Here is an 18,333-nt window from a genome sequence, read left to right as displayed (position 1 = left end):
ATATGGGCAGGAGACGTCTGATTTAGTTGAAGAGTCACAGAATGAAAGCTCTGTTTCACGGTGTCCTCCGCACCCTCATCTCCAGTTTGGACCTTACATTCACTGTCTTTTCTGCTCCCATCTAAAGTTTGATATTAAACTCGTGTCCCCAGTGCTAAAAATCAATGACCTTTTCTCAGGCTTCCTCTTCCCATTTCCCAAGTCTCTCTTCTGTAGATGTTTTCCTGTTTGTCTGACTTTATCAGTCTCCTTTGCTGACTTCTCTCCTCCTCCACCCCCTATTGGGTCTGGCGTCTCCGAGTTTCAGCTCTTGGCTGTCAGGTTGTTTTTCCTTCTCATCTATTGCGTTTAACCCCTCCCTCCTTCTCCACCCCCCAGGGCTATTATATGTGTTTTCAAGGCTTTACCTTTCATTCATTCAACAAATATTCATTGAATAAATATCTTGACTCCTTTTTTCCCCTCTTACACCCACATTCAAACCATTAAGTTTTTTTGGCTCTACAATCAAAAGTCTATTTCGTACCTGACTTGCTTTTACTGTTACCAACCAAGCTGAAACCAGCATCATCTCCTGGACCACTGCCTTAGACTCCAAATTGGCTTCCAGACTTTGCGGTTCATTTTCCCACCCATCTCCCTTAGTTTAGTCTCACTCAGCATCTGCGATCCTTTTCAAAACCTACATTGAATCATGTTACTACTCTGCTTGCAACCATCCAAATGGTGCTCTCTCTCTCTTTTCCAATTGCAGTAAGAACACTAAACATGAAATCTACCCTCTTAACAGATTTTTTAAGTGTACAATAGAGTAGTGTTATCTACAGAGACAATTCTGTGCAGCAGATCTTTGGAACTTACTCATTTTGAGAAACTGAAATTTCACCCCTGTTGGTTAGTAGTTCTGCTTCCCCCCTCCCCCTAGCCCCTGGCAACCACCTTTCTATTCTTTGCTTCGATGAATTTGATTATTTTAGATATAAGTGGAATCATGCAGTGTTTGTCCTTCTGTGACTGGCTTCTTTCACTTAGCATCATGTCCTCAGGTCAAAGTTGCTATCAGGCTCTACACTATCACACTGTCTGATTATCTGTTTACCTTTCCCATCCCTTGTTTGTTACCACCCAGGCTTCATATCCTACTAATCTTACAGTCACTGAACTCCTGCCCAGTGCCCTCATGGCCCTTTCCAACACTTCAGACATGTTCTGGCCCCAGGGTCTTCACACTTCCTGTTTTTTTTCCTGGACACAGTTCCCCCATAGAGCATGACTACCTCTCTCCCTCACCACTTTCAGGTCTTTGCTCAAGGATCATCTTCTCAGTGACGGCTTTTCAGGACAGCCCACTTCAAAATTTCAGCATACCCTCTCCTTCTTGGTCCTTCTTAGTTAGCTTTCCTAATTTATTTTCTCTCTACAACTTATCACCATTGTGTGTTTATTGTCTCTTTCTTTACACAAGAGTAAAAGCTACATAAGGGAGGGACTTTGTTTTTTTCACTGATATATCTGTCTTACCAGCATCTAGAACAGTGCCTAGACATAGTAGGCACACAGTGGGTGCATTTTGAATGAGCAACTAAATGAATGAATACATGCTATTATGTGCCAGTACTGAGTATAATGATGAAGAAAAATTGGATCCTGCCCTTGATAAACAAACTGTCTAGTAAAAGACTGTCAAAAATGAGAGAGTTTTGCTTAAACAGTTAGAAAGCATGGAGCAGGGATACTTAACCCATCCTGAGATAGGATGAGGCACTCAAGTTGGGCTTCCTGTAGGAGGTGGCACCTGAGCCTGACAGAAGTTGGCCCAGTGAAAGGAAGAGGAGAGATTTGGAGAAGAGTTTTTTTGTTTTTGTTTTTTTTCCTTGAGAACATTTACCTTTAATTCTTTTTGTTAATTAATTTTTATTGGAGTATAGTTGCTTTACAATGTTGTGTTAGTTTCTGCTGCACAGCAAAGTGAATCAGTTATACATATACAGATATCTACTCTTTTTTAGATTCTTTTCCCATATAGGTCATTACAGAGTATTGAGTAGAGTTTCCTGTGCTATACAGCAGGTCCTTATTAGATGTCTATTTTAGAAGAACTTTTAAAATAGAGCGATAACATGAACAAGGCATGGTGGCTAAGCAGATGCCATTACTGCTTTTCTCATTTCTCCTCAAATCTCCTTACCATTTCTGAGCATGCCAACCTCACTTCTCATGGCTAAGACGTGCATCATTCATGGGGAGCTACTATGCCTGTGAGCATAGCAGCCTGGGAATGTCTGAGAATGAGTGCCCCCAGCCCTTAATTCATGACTGATGAGTGTTGGCATATATATATTCCTATTCTCCTGCCCCTTGGCTAGGATATTTCTGTGGGGTGTACTTTATATCCATTCTTTGGGATTGTGGTTATCTACTGTGGTAGATTTAATAATGTACCCATTATTGGCTAATTCCCTTTCCTGTGTCACTTCACCCTCAACTACCCCTTTTCCTTGAAACTCCCAACAAAGTGCTGGTCCTTGAAACTTGGCTCTGGGTTGGCCTCTGTAAGAACGAAGAGGAAGACGGTGATTACTTCCTAAACTCTAGAGAATAAAAATTACAGTCTTTGGTCTGCTTTGGGAGGTAATAAAGCAAACCAGGTCGGCTATAGGGAGAGGTGATCAGGTTTGACAGTGAAGGAATTTGAATTCTAGGTTAAGAGATTTGGTTTGCTTCCAAATTTCTTCTGAAATCTTTGAGTTTGGGGATAAAGTAATTGAAAGGATATTTGAGTATGATGAATCTAGCTGTGGTACGTGGGGGCAGGGAGGGTCTACACGGAGGGTGATCAGTTAGGAAACAGTTCAAACAGCACAGTTAGGAGTGCATTAGTGAGGTGGCAGTGAGAATGGAAAGGCATAGAGGAGAGAGAATGTGAGGGGAAAAAATGACAGGATTTGGAGTCTAGCTCTGTGATGTGGGGAGGGAGGTGGTGGGAGGGGAGAAGTAGAAAATGTCTGAGGCTCTGTGAGCTAAACAGCAGCAGTATCATTAACAGAGATGAGGAAGCCATGAGTGGGATCTAGATTTCACGAGTTAAAGACATTTGGAGTTTGTGCCAGTGGAATGTCCAAGTAGAAATGTCCAGCAGACAGCTGGAAATATAAGAAGGGAGGAAGGATTTGGTTTCAGAATTGGGGCTCTTTCAGGCAGCGATAAATGTGGCTGGCTATTTTGAAAAGCCCAAAGAAACACTTAACTTTTTTTTTTTTAGTAGATCTTTATTGGAGTATAACTGCTTCACAGTACCGTGTTAGTTTCTGTTGCACAACAAACGCAATCACTTAACTTTATACAAGTCTTATAGTCCCGACCTCATGACTCTCAGTAGAGAAGGAGGAATGTCATAGTAACCTGCAATTATTGGTGGACTTTGCAGTTGAAACACACATACCCTTGTGATGTGGAGAGGCTGTAAGCATGCATGTGGGCAAGAGGGGGATTGGAAGGGCAGAAAGCTAGGTTCTAACCACGCAAGTTCTTGAAGATACTGGACAACCAGGAAAGTGAGAAGTCAAGTTTAAGGACTTTGGCAGGATTCAGGCACAGTAGACAGATTTGGAATTCTGGAGACTGAGATTTGGCCAAAAGACCAGCCAATCCCAGCAGAGTCCTCAGATTTAGAGGACTGATGCTGTTTGTTGTCTGCTTAGTTTTATGGAGTGGCACTGGCCAGACACCGAAGGATGTTATTAAGGAATCCCTTCCTTAGCCTTTTCTTCTTCAGGCTAAACAATCCTTATTTCATTCTCACGTGTCATACTTTCCATTTCTTTAATTATTTGTTACTCTTCTCTGAACTTTCTCCAATATCCCTCTTAAAATACTGAGACCAAACCTTATACACACCATGACAACTGGCTTAGGGCTGGGCACAGGAAATGATTCTTTTTCGAAAATGTCACACATAGGCAACATTCCTTTACAGGTTTTCCACCTGTTTTTAATGCGACCATTTAGTACTCATCTAGACATCATGCTAATTTCAGACAAAATGTGATCATAATGGAACGTCTTTTCCAATAATTTTCTGTTTTAACTTCAAAGGCTCAGAGTTGGAAAGGGTATTGGCTCAAATCAGCTCCCCTCCCCTCCCCCCCCCCCCGCATTTTAGGAAGATAGAGGTAGAACATTATAGAATATTGCCATTTTCTATATTATAGAGGTAGAACATTATAGAGGTAGAACATTATAGAATATTGCCATTTTCTCTCGTGTCGTGAAATATACGAGGCAGATTGTCAGGCTTTTGCCTTAATTTGTGCTTTTGCCCCTGCTCATCCCAACAGATTAAACACTGTGCTAGCTAAAATGTGCTGAGAAGTCATACATTAAAAGGAATTTTCTCAGACATGAGTCAAAACTGGAAGTAGGGGAGGACGCGCCAGGGAGCTGAGAGATCGCTCGCTCTGACAGCATCTCTGGGAGTAATTTTCCATGTGGACTGAAGGAAGATCTTGTAAGGCACAGCCCGGGTTACACATGCTGGACTCCGATTCCGCAGGATTTATAAGCCATTACTGGAGAGAGTCTAAGGCTCTCCTGGCACAGGCAGAGGAGGAAGAAATGTTCAATGGACAATAAAAACTTTCGGTTTACAGAGTAAACTAAAAACAGGGCCTTCCTTTTACAGGGTTTAGAAACTTGCCCCTGAGTTAACAGGGGTGTGGGGTGTGTCTACATTTCCATCGTTCATTGTCGGGCGAGGTCCCATTCAACCAGGATTGCTATGGATTTGACGTCGCTTCTGCTCTGAGGGTAGCATCTAAATGTAGACAAGAGCAGATTCGCACCCTTAGAGGCTACCGGGAAGCTCAGGGCGCTGGGGAAGCAGAGAGCAGGGAGAGGGGAGCGCCGCCCGTCGGCCAGACTCCCAGCGTCTCCTCCCCCTGTCTCGGGCCCACTCCCAAACTTAACTGCACGCTTCCCGGTTCCAGCCAGAAGCCCTGCGTGAGCCTCCACACGTAGCCGCAGACGGCTCCTTAAATAGGTCGGAATTGAGCAAACAATCCCAGACGTGGGGCTGGGGCAAGCGCGCAGGCAGGCGAGCGCAGGCAACCGCACGGTGCACGCAGCAGCGCGCCGGGTCAGCCGGCGGCCAATAGCCGGGGCGCGGCCCGCCCCGTCGCCTCCCCCTCGGGGAGCCTATAAGTTGCCCGCGGCGCCGCGGGAGCCCGCCGCTCTGCGCCTTCCAGACCACCTGATTCCCGCCCCTCTCCACGCCGCTCGAGCTGCCGGGCGTGGGTACCCTGCGCCCAGTCGGCCCATCCGCCTCCGCCCGCATTCGTCGGCCCGGGGCGGATCAGGGGTCTCCACTCTCGCGAGAGGTGGGCCGCTGCAGGGCGGCAGGGACGCCGGAGCCCGCGCGGGCCGTCGACGGGCCGAAGATGGGGCGGTGCGCGGTGCAGCCGCGGCTGCTGCTGCTGCTGGCGCTCGTCCTCCAGCCCTGGGACCCTTGCCTGGGTGCAGACTCGGGGAAGTCCTCTAGCATCCCCACAGGTGAGCACTTCCGCGGGCCGCCCTGTCCCGCGAGGCTCGGCCGGATGGGCAGTTCATTCATCCACCGGTCCTTCGCGTGGGGTCGGCCGGGTGAGTTGGTGGAGGGGGGCGCCCGTCCCTCCCAGGTCCGCAGAGGTGATTTGGTGGGAGCCTGTCCTTCCCCGGGACCACTGAGGTGAGTCGGGGTGGGCTGTCCATCCTCCCCAGGACCGCCCAGGTCTTCCCCAGAACTGCGCTCGGGCTGTGCTGATCCCCGGGGGAGTGTGGGAGCATCCGCCCTCGTGGGCTCTCGGAGTTCTCCGTAACCCGAGAGCGCACGAAGTTTTCTTCAGCACAAGTTGGGGTTTCCTTTTGGTCTTGCAGGTCGGTGGGCACCAGCACCTTTCCTGCAACTTTGCTTTCTCCTCCTTTGCTGGAGTTGGCATGATTTATCCGTTTTGGACGAAGCAGTACTCCCTCTGTGACCTAAACACGGGGCTAGTGTACTTTCTGATTGATGGTGACACATTCCTTCCAGCGCCCCAGGAAGCAGCTGGTAACACCTACCTCCTGCCAGAAACAACGCTCAAAACCGTGGTTGTTTTCAGTAAGGCTGCTTGGCTACCCAATACCTCCAGGAGGTAGCTTTCCTCTTTGTAGATTATGGAGGGGAAGCTGTCCACAGCTTTTCCGCTTGGCCACCCTTTTCGTAAGCCTGGTGCCCTTCCTTGTTTTCAGAAGCTGGAACTGCAGCGAATAGTCAAGTTCATGTAAAATAAAACTTTTTACATTTAGCAAGATTAAAGGGAGCCTCACCACATGTTTGTCGAAACATACTTTGCTGCCATTTGCTGCACATGAGATATCCTTGGAGTGTTCCACTTTTGTGCTCTAACTCTGTGCTCTCTGAAATTAGATCTTGCATTTAAATGTCCTTCTGTTGTACCACTTTTGTTTAAAAATTAAAATCATTCTGTCATTTTTTGGGGGGGGGGGAGTAAATAGGGCACTTTTCTGCTTGAACTTTACTTAAGCACAAGGACAGAAATTTCTATTTTAGGTTTACATTCAGAAGTTGACATTTGGTGTAGAACCCAGTCAATCCATGTAAGCAATACTTTTGTTTTCATCTGTAAGTGTTTCAGAAAACTTCAGTGGACTAAGTGGCCCATCTTTCTACATTCCTGCCAAACAGTACTTGCTTTGTTAGTTTGAGAAACTTCAGCATTTGGATAGATTTTTGTCAGCTACAGGATACTTTTCTTTCTCTCAGATATATGTGATGGCTTCAAAATGAGTTTCTCAACCCTTTGTGGTTTCTTTAAATTTGAACTGAATTTTTTTCATTACTCTAAAATTATCTTTTACTGTAACATCTAGAAAATAGAAAAGAAAATGCCTTCAGCAAACCTGGAAAAGGAGACATTAAAAAAAAATTCCCAGGAAAACGACTTTCTTTGTTGAAACACCCAAGGAAACTTACTGGGAAATAAAATAACCTCTAAGGGCTTTGCCACTCTTAGAGGGACCTCTTCAGCCTTTGTATATTTTATTTCACTTCATTATCAACACCCCTTACTTTTTATAGAAGACATCTCTTTGTGGCTGCGTTTAGGTTTACATTCAAAATTATCTTTCTTTCCTAATCTGACTTTTAAGTTTCATGGAGCTGGACAGTAAAGTTTTAATGAATTGTAACATCAGAGAAGGGAATTTCAGATATGAATGCTTTTCTCAGAAAGTGACCACGTAAAACCCACTGCTGACAACTGAGGACTGATTTTGGTGGGTGGGCGTGGGGAATTCAGATATCATCTAAATGCAGAAAAATATTGATTTGTCATAGATGGAGCCAGCAGTAGACAGTTTGATTATGAACTGTGTATAGGTAGATGTGATAAGCTAATAAATATAGATGGTACAGTGCTTGATAACATGGGGAGAATCATGGATTATGTTCCATTTTCTCTCTAAACTATTACAACTGAAAATTGCTAAATTGGAAACTTTTCTCATCTATGTAAATATCAAGCAAACTTTAGAACTCTAAGTTGTCTAGCTTACTTAATAGGAGGTCTTTAAGAGGAGCGCTTATCATCTCTAACCTGCTATTTTTGTCACCATGTCCCAGCTAGCCATGAAGAAATAGATTAGACCAGGGTTTTGTGGCTGTGTTTACATTTTGAGCTAGATAATTATTTATTGTGGGAGACTATCCAGTGCATTTTACGATGTTTAGCAGTATCCTTGGCCTCTACCCACTAGACGCCAGGAGCACCTCCTCCAGGAGTGAAAATGAAATATGTCTCAAAATGAAAAATGGCCATATGTCTCCTGAGGGACAAAATTGCCCAGGGTGGGAAATCACTGGATTAGACAAATCTATGTGTATTTGAGGCAATGTGGCATTATAGTGTTACTGGAATGATAATGGCGACTCTTTTTTGGAAACAAATATTTATAGTGATTTTTCCATTTTTCTACTGTAGTAGGGAATGTGTTGTTTGAATCACATTACATTAATCAATTTTTGGAATATAGTTTTTCCTAGCTTTGATGCTGTATGTTAACCAGAGTTGAGAACACTGCATTTTGTTCTCTTTCCTGAGAGTTATACTGTGTACTGCATTCATTCCTTTTTGATTGCCACTTTATTCTCAGCATGGAAAGACTCTAAATAAGAATTTGGTTAAAAACAATCATTTTCTCCTAGAATCATTTATAGGAATTTTGCCTTAAACTTTTATCTCCATGGGAGCGTTTGAGGCAAAACCCTCCTAACAAGCATCAGCAAATCAAGTTCATACCCTGATTTATGTTTCCTACACTTTTTTCCTTCTCAATGAGAGAAGGTGTATTCCTGCCAAGAATTTGTAACTAGGTCTCCAGACCTGGATCAACATTTGGTGTGTTTTCTAAGGTACCCTGCCTATTCCATGATCTAAATTGGGCAGAAACCAAGTTTTGCACAAAAATGGAGGAAATGGTTTCACATGTTTCTGTCAAGACCAGTATTTTTCAACCATGTTCATTTATAAACTCTTTAATTTACCCTGGCACATTCAAGGAGGAAAGGAAAGGTTTGTCCCTATCTGCTGATGCAAACTGACAATTTACGGGGTGGAGAGGAAAAAACCACGGTCCTGGAAAAAACTCAAGAAGAAGAGAGGGAGGCTTGTCCTTTGTGTACTTTCTGTGTCCTGGGCTCCAGCCACACAGAACGACCAGTCTCTGCCTTTCTTTCATGTAAAAATAGACATACAAAACAATTCTAGAGAATGTGAGGACCAGAAATGAAAATTAAATTGAGATACCCTTTTCTACCCATCACATTGACTAAAGCATTTAAAAAATAAACTCTGATCATACCAACTGTTGTGAGGGTGAGAAGTCTCAGGAAGCACAACACCTTTGGAGAACAATTTCGTAATGTCTAGTGGAATTGAGAATCCACGTATCCTGCCATCCTAGATACACATGTACAGGTCTCTCAGATTTCTACCTCTGTCTGTTCTCCTTGAAATTATATTCTTTGTTTATATCTAGCTCCTAAGAAATTCTTCTCCATCCTACCTTTTGTTTGGCTCTCTTTCTAACTTCTTAATGCAGTTGGTTTATACAGATCATATCTGCTTTGTATGATAGATGTTTATGTTTAATACATTTTTTGGAGTAAAGGATTGAGTCTTATTCATTTTTGTACTCCTCACAGTACCTTCCCTGTTCTTTTAACACAAAGAAGATTCTCAGTTTATGTTTGTTGAGTTTCTGGCCACCTCGGAGAATTATGGAAAGTGGCATGCAGTCAATGAGATTGCTAGCTGCTCCTTTTCCTAGGGTTTTAACTAAGTTCACTGAGTTTTCTTTCTCTACCCGGGGACCCATGCACTACCATGATCAAGGAACTTACCCATGAAACATCAGGCAAGGCTTTGTTTCTGAACAAGTTGTTGGCAACTCTTTTTTTTTTCCCTTGGCTATGTTGGGTTGCGCCACCAGGGAAGTCCAGTTGTTGGCGATTCTTCTCCAGAAGTTATATTTTCTGCTCTACCTACCTTTCTCAATATAAAATCACACCTTCAGAAATGCTTTCATGTGGTTGGATACCATGATCCTTTTTTTATAGATGGTGAAATGGACATTTAGATGGTTTGTTACTTGAAGATCAGATAGCTGAAAGCAACACAAGAGGGACTTGTGCCCTTTCTTCAGGCCATGCTCTGTGTCTTTCCTGACCCCTTTATTCTTTTGGACTTTCGGTACGATGGGAAAGAAATAGAGACTGGGCATCAGGGAATCTAAAGGAGCAAAAGGGCTGCTTTGCTAAAGAGCACTCATTTTGTAGGTTTATATAAATGGAGGGGAAAGGGCTAGGCAGGGGCTGAAGGAAAGCTGGGCCCCTGGCCAGGGATGACAAACTACAGCCCATGGGCCAAATCCGGCAGACTATAAACAGCTACCTGTTTTTGTACAGCCAGTGAGCTAATGATGATTTTTACATTTTTAAATGGCAGAAAAATATAAATATAAATATAAATATAAATATATAGATATATATATATATCTCATGACATGTGAAAGTTATATGAAATCCAGTATTCAGGGTCCGTAAAGTTTTATTGGCTCACAACCACATTCGTTCGTTAACATGTCATCTGTGGCTGCTTTGGTGCTACAAGGCAGAGTCGAGGAGTTGTCACAGAGGCTATGTGTCCTGCAAAGTCTAAATTATTTGCTCTCTGGCCCCGTACAGAAACCCTTTGCCGACTTTTGCCTTAGGAGATGATATTCCCTCTTAAGCCATGTCTCCTGCAGATCTGCTGCTCTTTGGGAAAGAGCCACATTCTGGACAGTAGCAGCTGGCTCTGGGCACTTGAGAGAGCTGTTTTTCATTTTAGCCTTTGCCAGTGATTCCTGTGGCATTTTGAATTCAAACATAGAGCTTCTCTGTTACATCTTTTTAAACCTGGTGCTTGATGCTAACGAGACATGTACTTTGGTGTAAATAGTGTGCTGAGGATAAAAAATGGATTTATATATACTACCAAATGTAAAATAGATAGCTAGTGGGAAGCAGCTGCATAGCACAGGGAGATCAGCTCGGTGCTTTGTGACCACCTAGAGGGGTGGGATAGGGAGGGTGGGAGGGAGACGCAAGAGGGAGGAGATATGGGGATATATGTATATGTAGAGCTGATTCACTTTGTTATACAGCAGAAACTAATACACCATTGTAAAGCAATTATACTCCAATAAAGATGTCAAAAAAAAAAAAAAAAAAAAAGAATAAAACACCCTGGGGGCTGATTGGAAAGGAGATGCATGTTTCTGTTTCAGAGCTTGTGGGTGTTCTAGAAATTTGGTCTAGAAACTTGACTGAATTTGTGGCTTGATTCCTGGGAGGAAATGATTAGCACATTTATCAATGACTATTTTTATTCTTCTTCAACCTTTGCTGTAAAACTTAGGCTAAACTGAGAAATTGGTGCTTTTAAAATGACAGATTTTTTTTTTTTTGCATTTTACCCCTTTGCATTTGCTGCGATGTGTTTGCCTCACTAAACTTAAATAACAACTAATTTTCAGAACTATTGAGATTTTAATTAGCCAAGAAATAGTTATCCAGAGTAGTAGAATTATAAACAGTGCATCATGATTTGTTGTCCTTATGCTACTTACTATCTTTTTAAAATTGAAGTACACTTGATTTGCTACTTACTATCTTATGGCCTATTATGTTGCAACCTTTGTTTGGTAATGGTGCTACTGAATTTATCGCTATGCTATTAACTGTGTCACAGGAATGCTCTGTCAAAAAATACTTTTTATAATTAAAAAATATGGAAACTTTAAATACGTTTTAATGTTTCCCCTTCAGGATAACTTTATTTAAAACAAAATTTAAAGAGTGAAGATATGTTATTTGTATACCCAGAGGAAAGATTTCCATTACATATTTTCTTTTGTGTGTGAAAAGAGGCACATCAACTTCTGTTAATGATTTTGACTTAGTTTTTAAATATAAATCTCTTTATTAAAAAAATAAACTAATTCAGGTTAGTGCATTTACATACTTAGTTACTAGATTGATTCATAAGTATTTTTCAGGCCTTGATTGTATTAGTGGCATACTGTAGCAGTTATGGGAAAATAACAATCATTTTTTATTCCAATTGAAATGTGGGTATATCTCCCCCCTTAAATTTCTTTCTTTCTTTCTTTCTTTTTTTTAAATACAGCTCTATTTCATTCTAAGTTGATTCTTTTTTTAAATTAATTAATTAATTAATTTATTTATTTTTGGCTGTGTTGGGTCTTCGTTTCTGTTAAATTTATTCTTAAAAAAAGATGTGATTACATGAGAAAATGCTTAATTTGCTAGTGTGGACATATACTTTGTTTACTGTTTATATTCTGCTATAAAAAATTCGGTTTAAAGTTTAGTTTGTATAGGGTTGGAATTGCATTTTGTCTAGTTAGGGAGAAAACTTTGAATAGTGAGTAGACTATCTTTGCTTTATAATGAAAATCTTCATTAGAAATGGAAAAAAACACTTTAATTTCATACAATTGAAAGAACATGCTTATTGCTATTAATATATTCTGTGAAACTTTTAATACAAAAAGAGTTTTTGAGGACATACAGCTAAAATGAGGGGGCTAAATGGTCAGGGAAAGTGCTTCTAAAAATCATGGTTGAGTTTCCAAAATGGGCTAGGGTTATAATTAAATCTCATTTGTTATATTGATTTTAACATTGCTTTTATTATTTTGGATGTGTAAGACAGCCTGGTGTTATTACACTGACTGATCATCTGCTCATTTACTTTAGGGTTACATACTAAAATTTTTAAAAGGAATTCTATTTATCTTTCTAGTTACTGCTAATCTGTTTCAACATTTCTTCCAAAGAGAAAGAGGGAGGGGATTTTCCTCTGATTAAAGTGCTGTGGTTCTGTTCTTCTAACGCTGTGGACATCATAGGGTAAAGATTCTTACGGCAGGAAGGAGCTTGCAAGCACATGTAATTTTTATCGCTCTCATCACCAGCCCCAGTCAGACCCAGACGTTCAGAGGTACTGAGGAGACACTGAATATGCATCACGCCACACAGCTTCACTGTCTGCAGGCGCAGCAGCAAGTGGAGGAAGGACCGTGGAGTCCGGGCAGTCTTGAGTTCCTGATTCCGGGACACTGTCCAGGAAAAGCCCCAGAAACTCTGCATCTCAGTTCCAGTGACCACAGAGCCCCAACACAGAGCCAGTGTCCCATCAGCAAGGCTCTTTCATGGACTAGTCTGTTTTACTGGTTTGAAGCTACAACTTTTATTGGGCCTTAGGGTGCTAATTACTTTTAGGTGCTACACACCTGGCTAGGAAGGGAGCCAGTTAACTTTTAGATTTTTAAAATTTATTCTCAAAACTGGTTCTTTAAATATTTGATCCTTTTCTTCCTGGGTCTAGCAGTATACTAAACACGAGCAGCTGTTTTAGCATGCCAAAAAAAAAAAAACCAACAACAACAAAAAAGCAAATATAGAATTAAATTTTTTTTTTTTTTTTGGAGGAAACTGGCTAACAGTTTGTAGGCAGATTAAAAGGACCTCCCTAATTCAATCGCCTAGGGAAGTCTTACAGAGCCATCATGCAGAGGGCAAACTGGCTCTCTGATGGGATTTTCCAGTCATGCCCAAGCCAGCTCTGAGGACCCTTGTCTTCCGAGGGCCCCTTGCTCTCCTGCACTAACCTTGCAGACCTCTTTCCTGGCCTCCAGCTGGCACCACAACTGTGACCAGAGTGCCTGGGTCATCCAGAGCCTCTGAAATTCCTGTCGGCCACGTCTAGAGAGGGACAATTCTCCTTTTCTTCTTAGTTTAGTTTAAACAGGGGTGGAATTTTTTAAACAGTGACTTTACTGGGTAACCAAGGGCAAAACAAAACAAAACCCCAAACTGGAAAACCACCAAAGCAAAGCAATGAACAGACTTACAAATTAGAGACTCAAGAGTTCTTACTCTACTGTGACTTTACTTAAAGACCTGCCTACCTGCACATCCTCGGGGATTCATAGGTTCTGTGTCTGTGCTCAGCTTTTCTTTCTCCTCTCTTCCGTCCTACTTCTCACCAACTTCTTTTACACAGACAGCTCTTTCTTCTCCAGCGTTGGAGTCCATGAAGTTCATAGGTAGATAAATGTTACTAGGTTGTGAAATAATAAAAAAATATGTTTATTTTGGTCTCAACAGCCGCCCCCCTCGCCCCATTCCTGCTAATATTTGGCCTTTGGGCCTTGTTCCTGACACAGAGCTCCTAAAACCCTTGTAATTTCCTGAGTGATAGGAGTGTCTGACACAGAGCTCCTCTATCCCTTGGAATTTCCTAGGTGATAGGAGCATCTTTTGTTCTAATGAGACAACTCTTGGTGGGCTCTTGGATGGAGTCTGGTCACTAGAAAGACCAAGCCGTGATTAGAAACTTGGAGCTTTCAGCCCTACCCCCCATATTCCACGGAGGGAGAGGGTTTTGAAACTAAGTTAATAATCGATCACGCCTATGTGATGAAGCCGCTACAGAGGTCCCTAAAGTTCAGGTTTTGGAGAGCTTCTGCATCTTGGAATGCATCTACAAGCCAGGAAGGTGGTACACCCCAACTCCAGAGGGGACAGAAACTCCTGCCCTGGGGACCCTTCTAGACCTTGACCCATGTATCTCTTCATCTTGCTGTTCATTTGTATCCTTTAAAATATTTTTGTAATCAATTGGCAATAGTAAGTCAGCTGTTTTCCTTGGTTCTGTGAGCCACTCTAGAAAATTATTGAACCTGAGAAGGGAGGGGTCTTGGGAACTTCTGATTTGTAGCCAAGTCACTCAGAAGTCGTGAGTAACCTGGGGACCTACTACTTGTGATGGGCATCTGAAGTGGGGGCAGCCTTATGGGACTGAGCCCTTAACCTTTCGGGTCTGTAGTGATTCTGGTTAAATTGAACTGAATTGCAGGACACCCAGCTGATGTGGGAGAAAGGGTCTGTGTGGGAAAAAAACCCACACATGGGTGTCAGAAGTATTGTGTGTGTATATAGTAGAGGAGAACACCATAGTGTTTTCTCTAGACATCGGTGCACGAGATATTTTTATAGTTTCGTAGGGACCTATCAGCCTAACCCTAGTCATTTATTTTCTTCAGTGGGTAAGTTTTTAATGCATTTTTGCTCACAACTCTTTTGATAGTGCTTTTTCCTTGGTTTTGAGTAGTAATTTACATTGGCTTATATGAATCTACTCTTCAATAAATCTACGCTTATTTAAATAACTTTAAAAATTCTCCCAGAATACACTTTTTCTAGAGGTAATTAGCAGTATTGTAACTTCTTAGATACAAATGCATGCTAAGAACAATTCCTATTGTGTAATATTCTGAAGTGTCACAATTAATATTTCAAAATTTAATTCTATGAGTATTTATTGAATGGCTAGTCTGTGTTCCAAGTTGCCTTATATGGAGGAAAAAGAGAAAAAACATGACAAACCAAAAATGTGTTAGGCTCAGTTCCTGTTCCACATTGAAATTCTAAGATTCTTACATAGAAAATAATGCATATGTAAAACTGAACAAATCAAAAGAGCACTTATGATGAAACCTGGCCTGTGGGGAAGACCATAGACATCTGGGCATCGGGAAACCTACATCTAAGTTCTAACCCTTCCACTCACTAACCTTGAGTCAATTACCTTGCCTCTCCCGACTTCTTGGTAATTTATGATCTCTCTAGCTCTGTTATTTGATGTTTCTTGAATTCTAAATGTCAGGATGTGTAGTGGAGACAAAGTGCTGCAGGAATCAGAAGTGAGGTCTCAAGGAAATTTACTATTGATATTTTTGTTAGGCCAAAGAAAGCATAGATACAAAGTTGTTTTGTATTTTAATATTCTAGTTATTCTATCAGGAGCTGTACTTAGGCTTCGATTTTTTCTTTTCCTAATTAACTTTTGATTTAGAGGTAAGAAAATAGGGCCAAGAATAATTAATTTACATTTTAAAATACTTCAAGTGTTTTAATGTGAGAGGAGAAAACAATCTGGTGTTTATATGAAGCTATTTTCCATCTCCTGAGAAGAATCATATACTCTTCAGTACATTTAAATATTGTAAGCTGTTTTTAAAAATAACTGTATATTCCTCTGTTTCCACCCTGACTGTTTAAGTCCTGTTGGTTAACAAAAATGATTCTGATAACTCTTTCGAAGTTAAAGAATTTTTTTAATGAAATGTGCTGTTTAAAAATTGGAAGCCCTCCTCCAGATTGTTCTGAAACACTTATCAAATCACCTAGATCTACTTTTTAGAGTCATTAAATATTTTAAAAATATGATTGCATTTAGTAAACTAGAAACATGGTAAATAAAAAGAAAATCAGCTCATGGGAGAAAAAAGTTTTTGTGTGCATTGTGTGTGTGTATGCATAGTGTTCGCTACCCACAGAGATAACTGTTAAGCCTTGAGAGTGGAGTAGAAATTCGGAGCGCCTTTTGATCTGGACTTTTCTTGGATATATTTTTCGTTCATTGTCACAGTAACATTTATTCTGCATGTGTTTGCACCCCTGGAGTGAAACATATCTAGTAAATGGTATAGTCTTAGACTCAGGCCTTGGAAGAGGTGGTGGTGCTTTTCTCTTCGGGCTATTTTTCCTACTGCTGCAGATAGATTTTATGTAAATTGAAGGAAGCAGTTCAAAGAAAACAATTGGATGGGAAAGAGGGTGGCTTAATTTTGAAACATACAGTTGTTACTTTTTCAAGTATAAGATTACCAAGAAATCACGGAACCATTTAGTCTGGGTGTTGTTTTTGGAGATTAACTGTGATTTATTGAATAAGCAAGTAAACATTAGCAGATGTTTCTCGTGTAGCATCGGTAAGGTTGAAGAAAAATCTGTTTCATTAAAATAATTGCTTTTGTATTACTATAAAATAGTTGATACGTTTAGGTCCCTCAAGTGTAAGCATGGGTTTTTTTCATAAGGTATATAATCCTAAATAGTCAAGCTCCTCTTCTCCATAGCAAGTCGCTGAACGGCTCTGTTACGCGAGTGACAGCAGCACCACGGGTTGCAGTTACAGCGGGTTACAGTTTACGGCTGAGTGGGATTTTTTTAGGTTGAGGTAAGAGATAAACTAAGAAGCTTATGTTAAATCGTACATGTAAACTTAAGAAATGTCCACACTTGACAGTTCTATCTCCTTTTCTAAAACTGGATTTAAATTCTTCGTTGATGTAAGGTATGACTTTTTCTTAATAAGTGTCAGAATAGTCCACATTTGAATGAGTTTAAAGCATATCTGAATTGTAGAAGATTCTTTTGAAAAATGAGTCTTACTCAGTGTGAAGAGGTGATGGGAGGTAGAGGTGAAGTGGAGGATAGGAGCTGAAATTGCTTGCAAGCCTGTTAGAAAATTATACAATATGTGATTCGAGTGGGTTCAGGCAGTTAATTCAGAAATACCTGAAAAGTGCCACTGCCTCAAATGCTGGCAGAGGGGAAGTTTGCTTATGTAAAACTGGACACTCCCTAAGCAGAAATTTGGTTTGAATAGTTTCATATGAGGAATTTATTTCCCTGGTTTGTGCTAACTGATAGTGTAGCATTTTGTTTTAACCATAATAAACCGTACGTCCCAGCCATTCTTGCCATGCACTGACTCCCAGGCTGCAGGCCCGGGTGCCTGGATCCTGGTGGGACATGCACACTGAGACGGTATGCAGTACTGGACTGGCTTCTCGTTTGGTTATGGGGAATTAGCCGGTTGCTGTGGTAATCAGCAGAGGTTCAGAAACTTAGACACTGTGACTCTATAATGCCAACCATGGATGCGTTCCATGGTGGAAGAGGTCGCGTCACATTTCTTGGTGTTTCTGATAAATTAAGATGCAAGTCCATTGTGCTTTGAGTTATCTGGAAAGCTGTATTGTTCCTACTTTCATCCTGAATATATTATTAAGAATTTGAGGAAGATGCTACTTTGCTCTTGAAACATTAGGGCAACTGCAAAGGCAGTACAGAAGGGGATGCTTGCTTTCTAGATATAGCCAGAGAGGGTTCACCATACAGGAAGGGGGCTAGACACCTCTAAGTGCTAATTAAAGGTATGTATGAGCTTGCCTGGCTTACTGTGGTACATGATTTATTTTAAGGCCAGATGTTCATAAACTGCTTGTGTGCTAATTATGAAAGATACCCATGGAAGACAGTATAGGATAATGCTAAGGAGATGGGATTATGGAATCAGACAGCCTGCATTTAAATCCCATCTCTGCCACTTATTTGCTGATTGTCCTGGGAACAAGTTAGTTAACCTCTTTGAATCATAGTTTCTTTATGACAGTAATTGCCTCCTGGGTTTGACTTGAGGATTAAATATGATAATGCCAGTAAAAGGCTTAGCACAGAGTCTGCAAACAGAAATTGCTCAATAAGTGCTACTAACTAAATTTATCATTTAGTTAGAGTATAATTTTAAAGAGTATAATTCCAGTTAGCATTATTCTAAAGTGGAGCATATAATGTATGGAATTAATTCTTGTGTTCTGATTGATAATGGAGAGGAAAGTGTGTGCTGTCAGTGAATTCTAGAAAATAAGTTTTAACAAGTTAAGATACAAAGATAGCTTTTTCCAGGGGAACCCAAAGGAAATAAATAAGTTTAGTGGTGCAGTCTCTTCGGTGATGTTCTTTGATTGCTTATTTGAATTCAAAATTTTGAAGTCACTTTTCCTCATTCCTCTTATTTACTCTTAATATTCAGATAT

The 18,333-nt window shown here is 41.0% G+C and overlaps 1 protein-coding gene across 1 annotated transcript in view; it reads left to right on the top strand.

The window, feature by feature from the left end:
* The first annotated feature begins 5,092 nt into the window (after window positions 1–5,092).
* Window positions 5,093–18,333, top strand: part of PLOD2 (procollagen-lysine,2-oxoglutarate 5-dioxygenase 2) — a 107,739-nt gene continuing 94,498 nt past the window's right edge. Inside the window, exon 1 of the mRNA XM_036850206.1 lies at window positions 5,093–5,547. Coding sequence (XP_036706101.1) covers window positions 5,436–5,547 — 112 coding nt within the window. The 5' untranslated portion in view covers window positions 5,093–5,435. The remainder of the gene's footprint in view (window positions 5,548–18,333) is intronic.

Source organism: Balaenoptera musculus, chromosome 4 (genome assembly GCF_009873245.2).
Source record: "Balaenoptera musculus isolate JJ_BM4_2016_0621 chromosome 4, mBalMus1.pri.v3, whole genome shotgun sequence".
In the NCBI taxonomy this organism is placed as follows: Eukaryota; Metazoa; Chordata; class Mammalia; order Artiodactyla; family Balaenopteridae; genus Balaenoptera; species Balaenoptera musculus.
The sequence above is the reverse complement of the archived record's forward strand: the minus strand, read 5'-3'. Positions and strand labels throughout refer to the sequence as shown.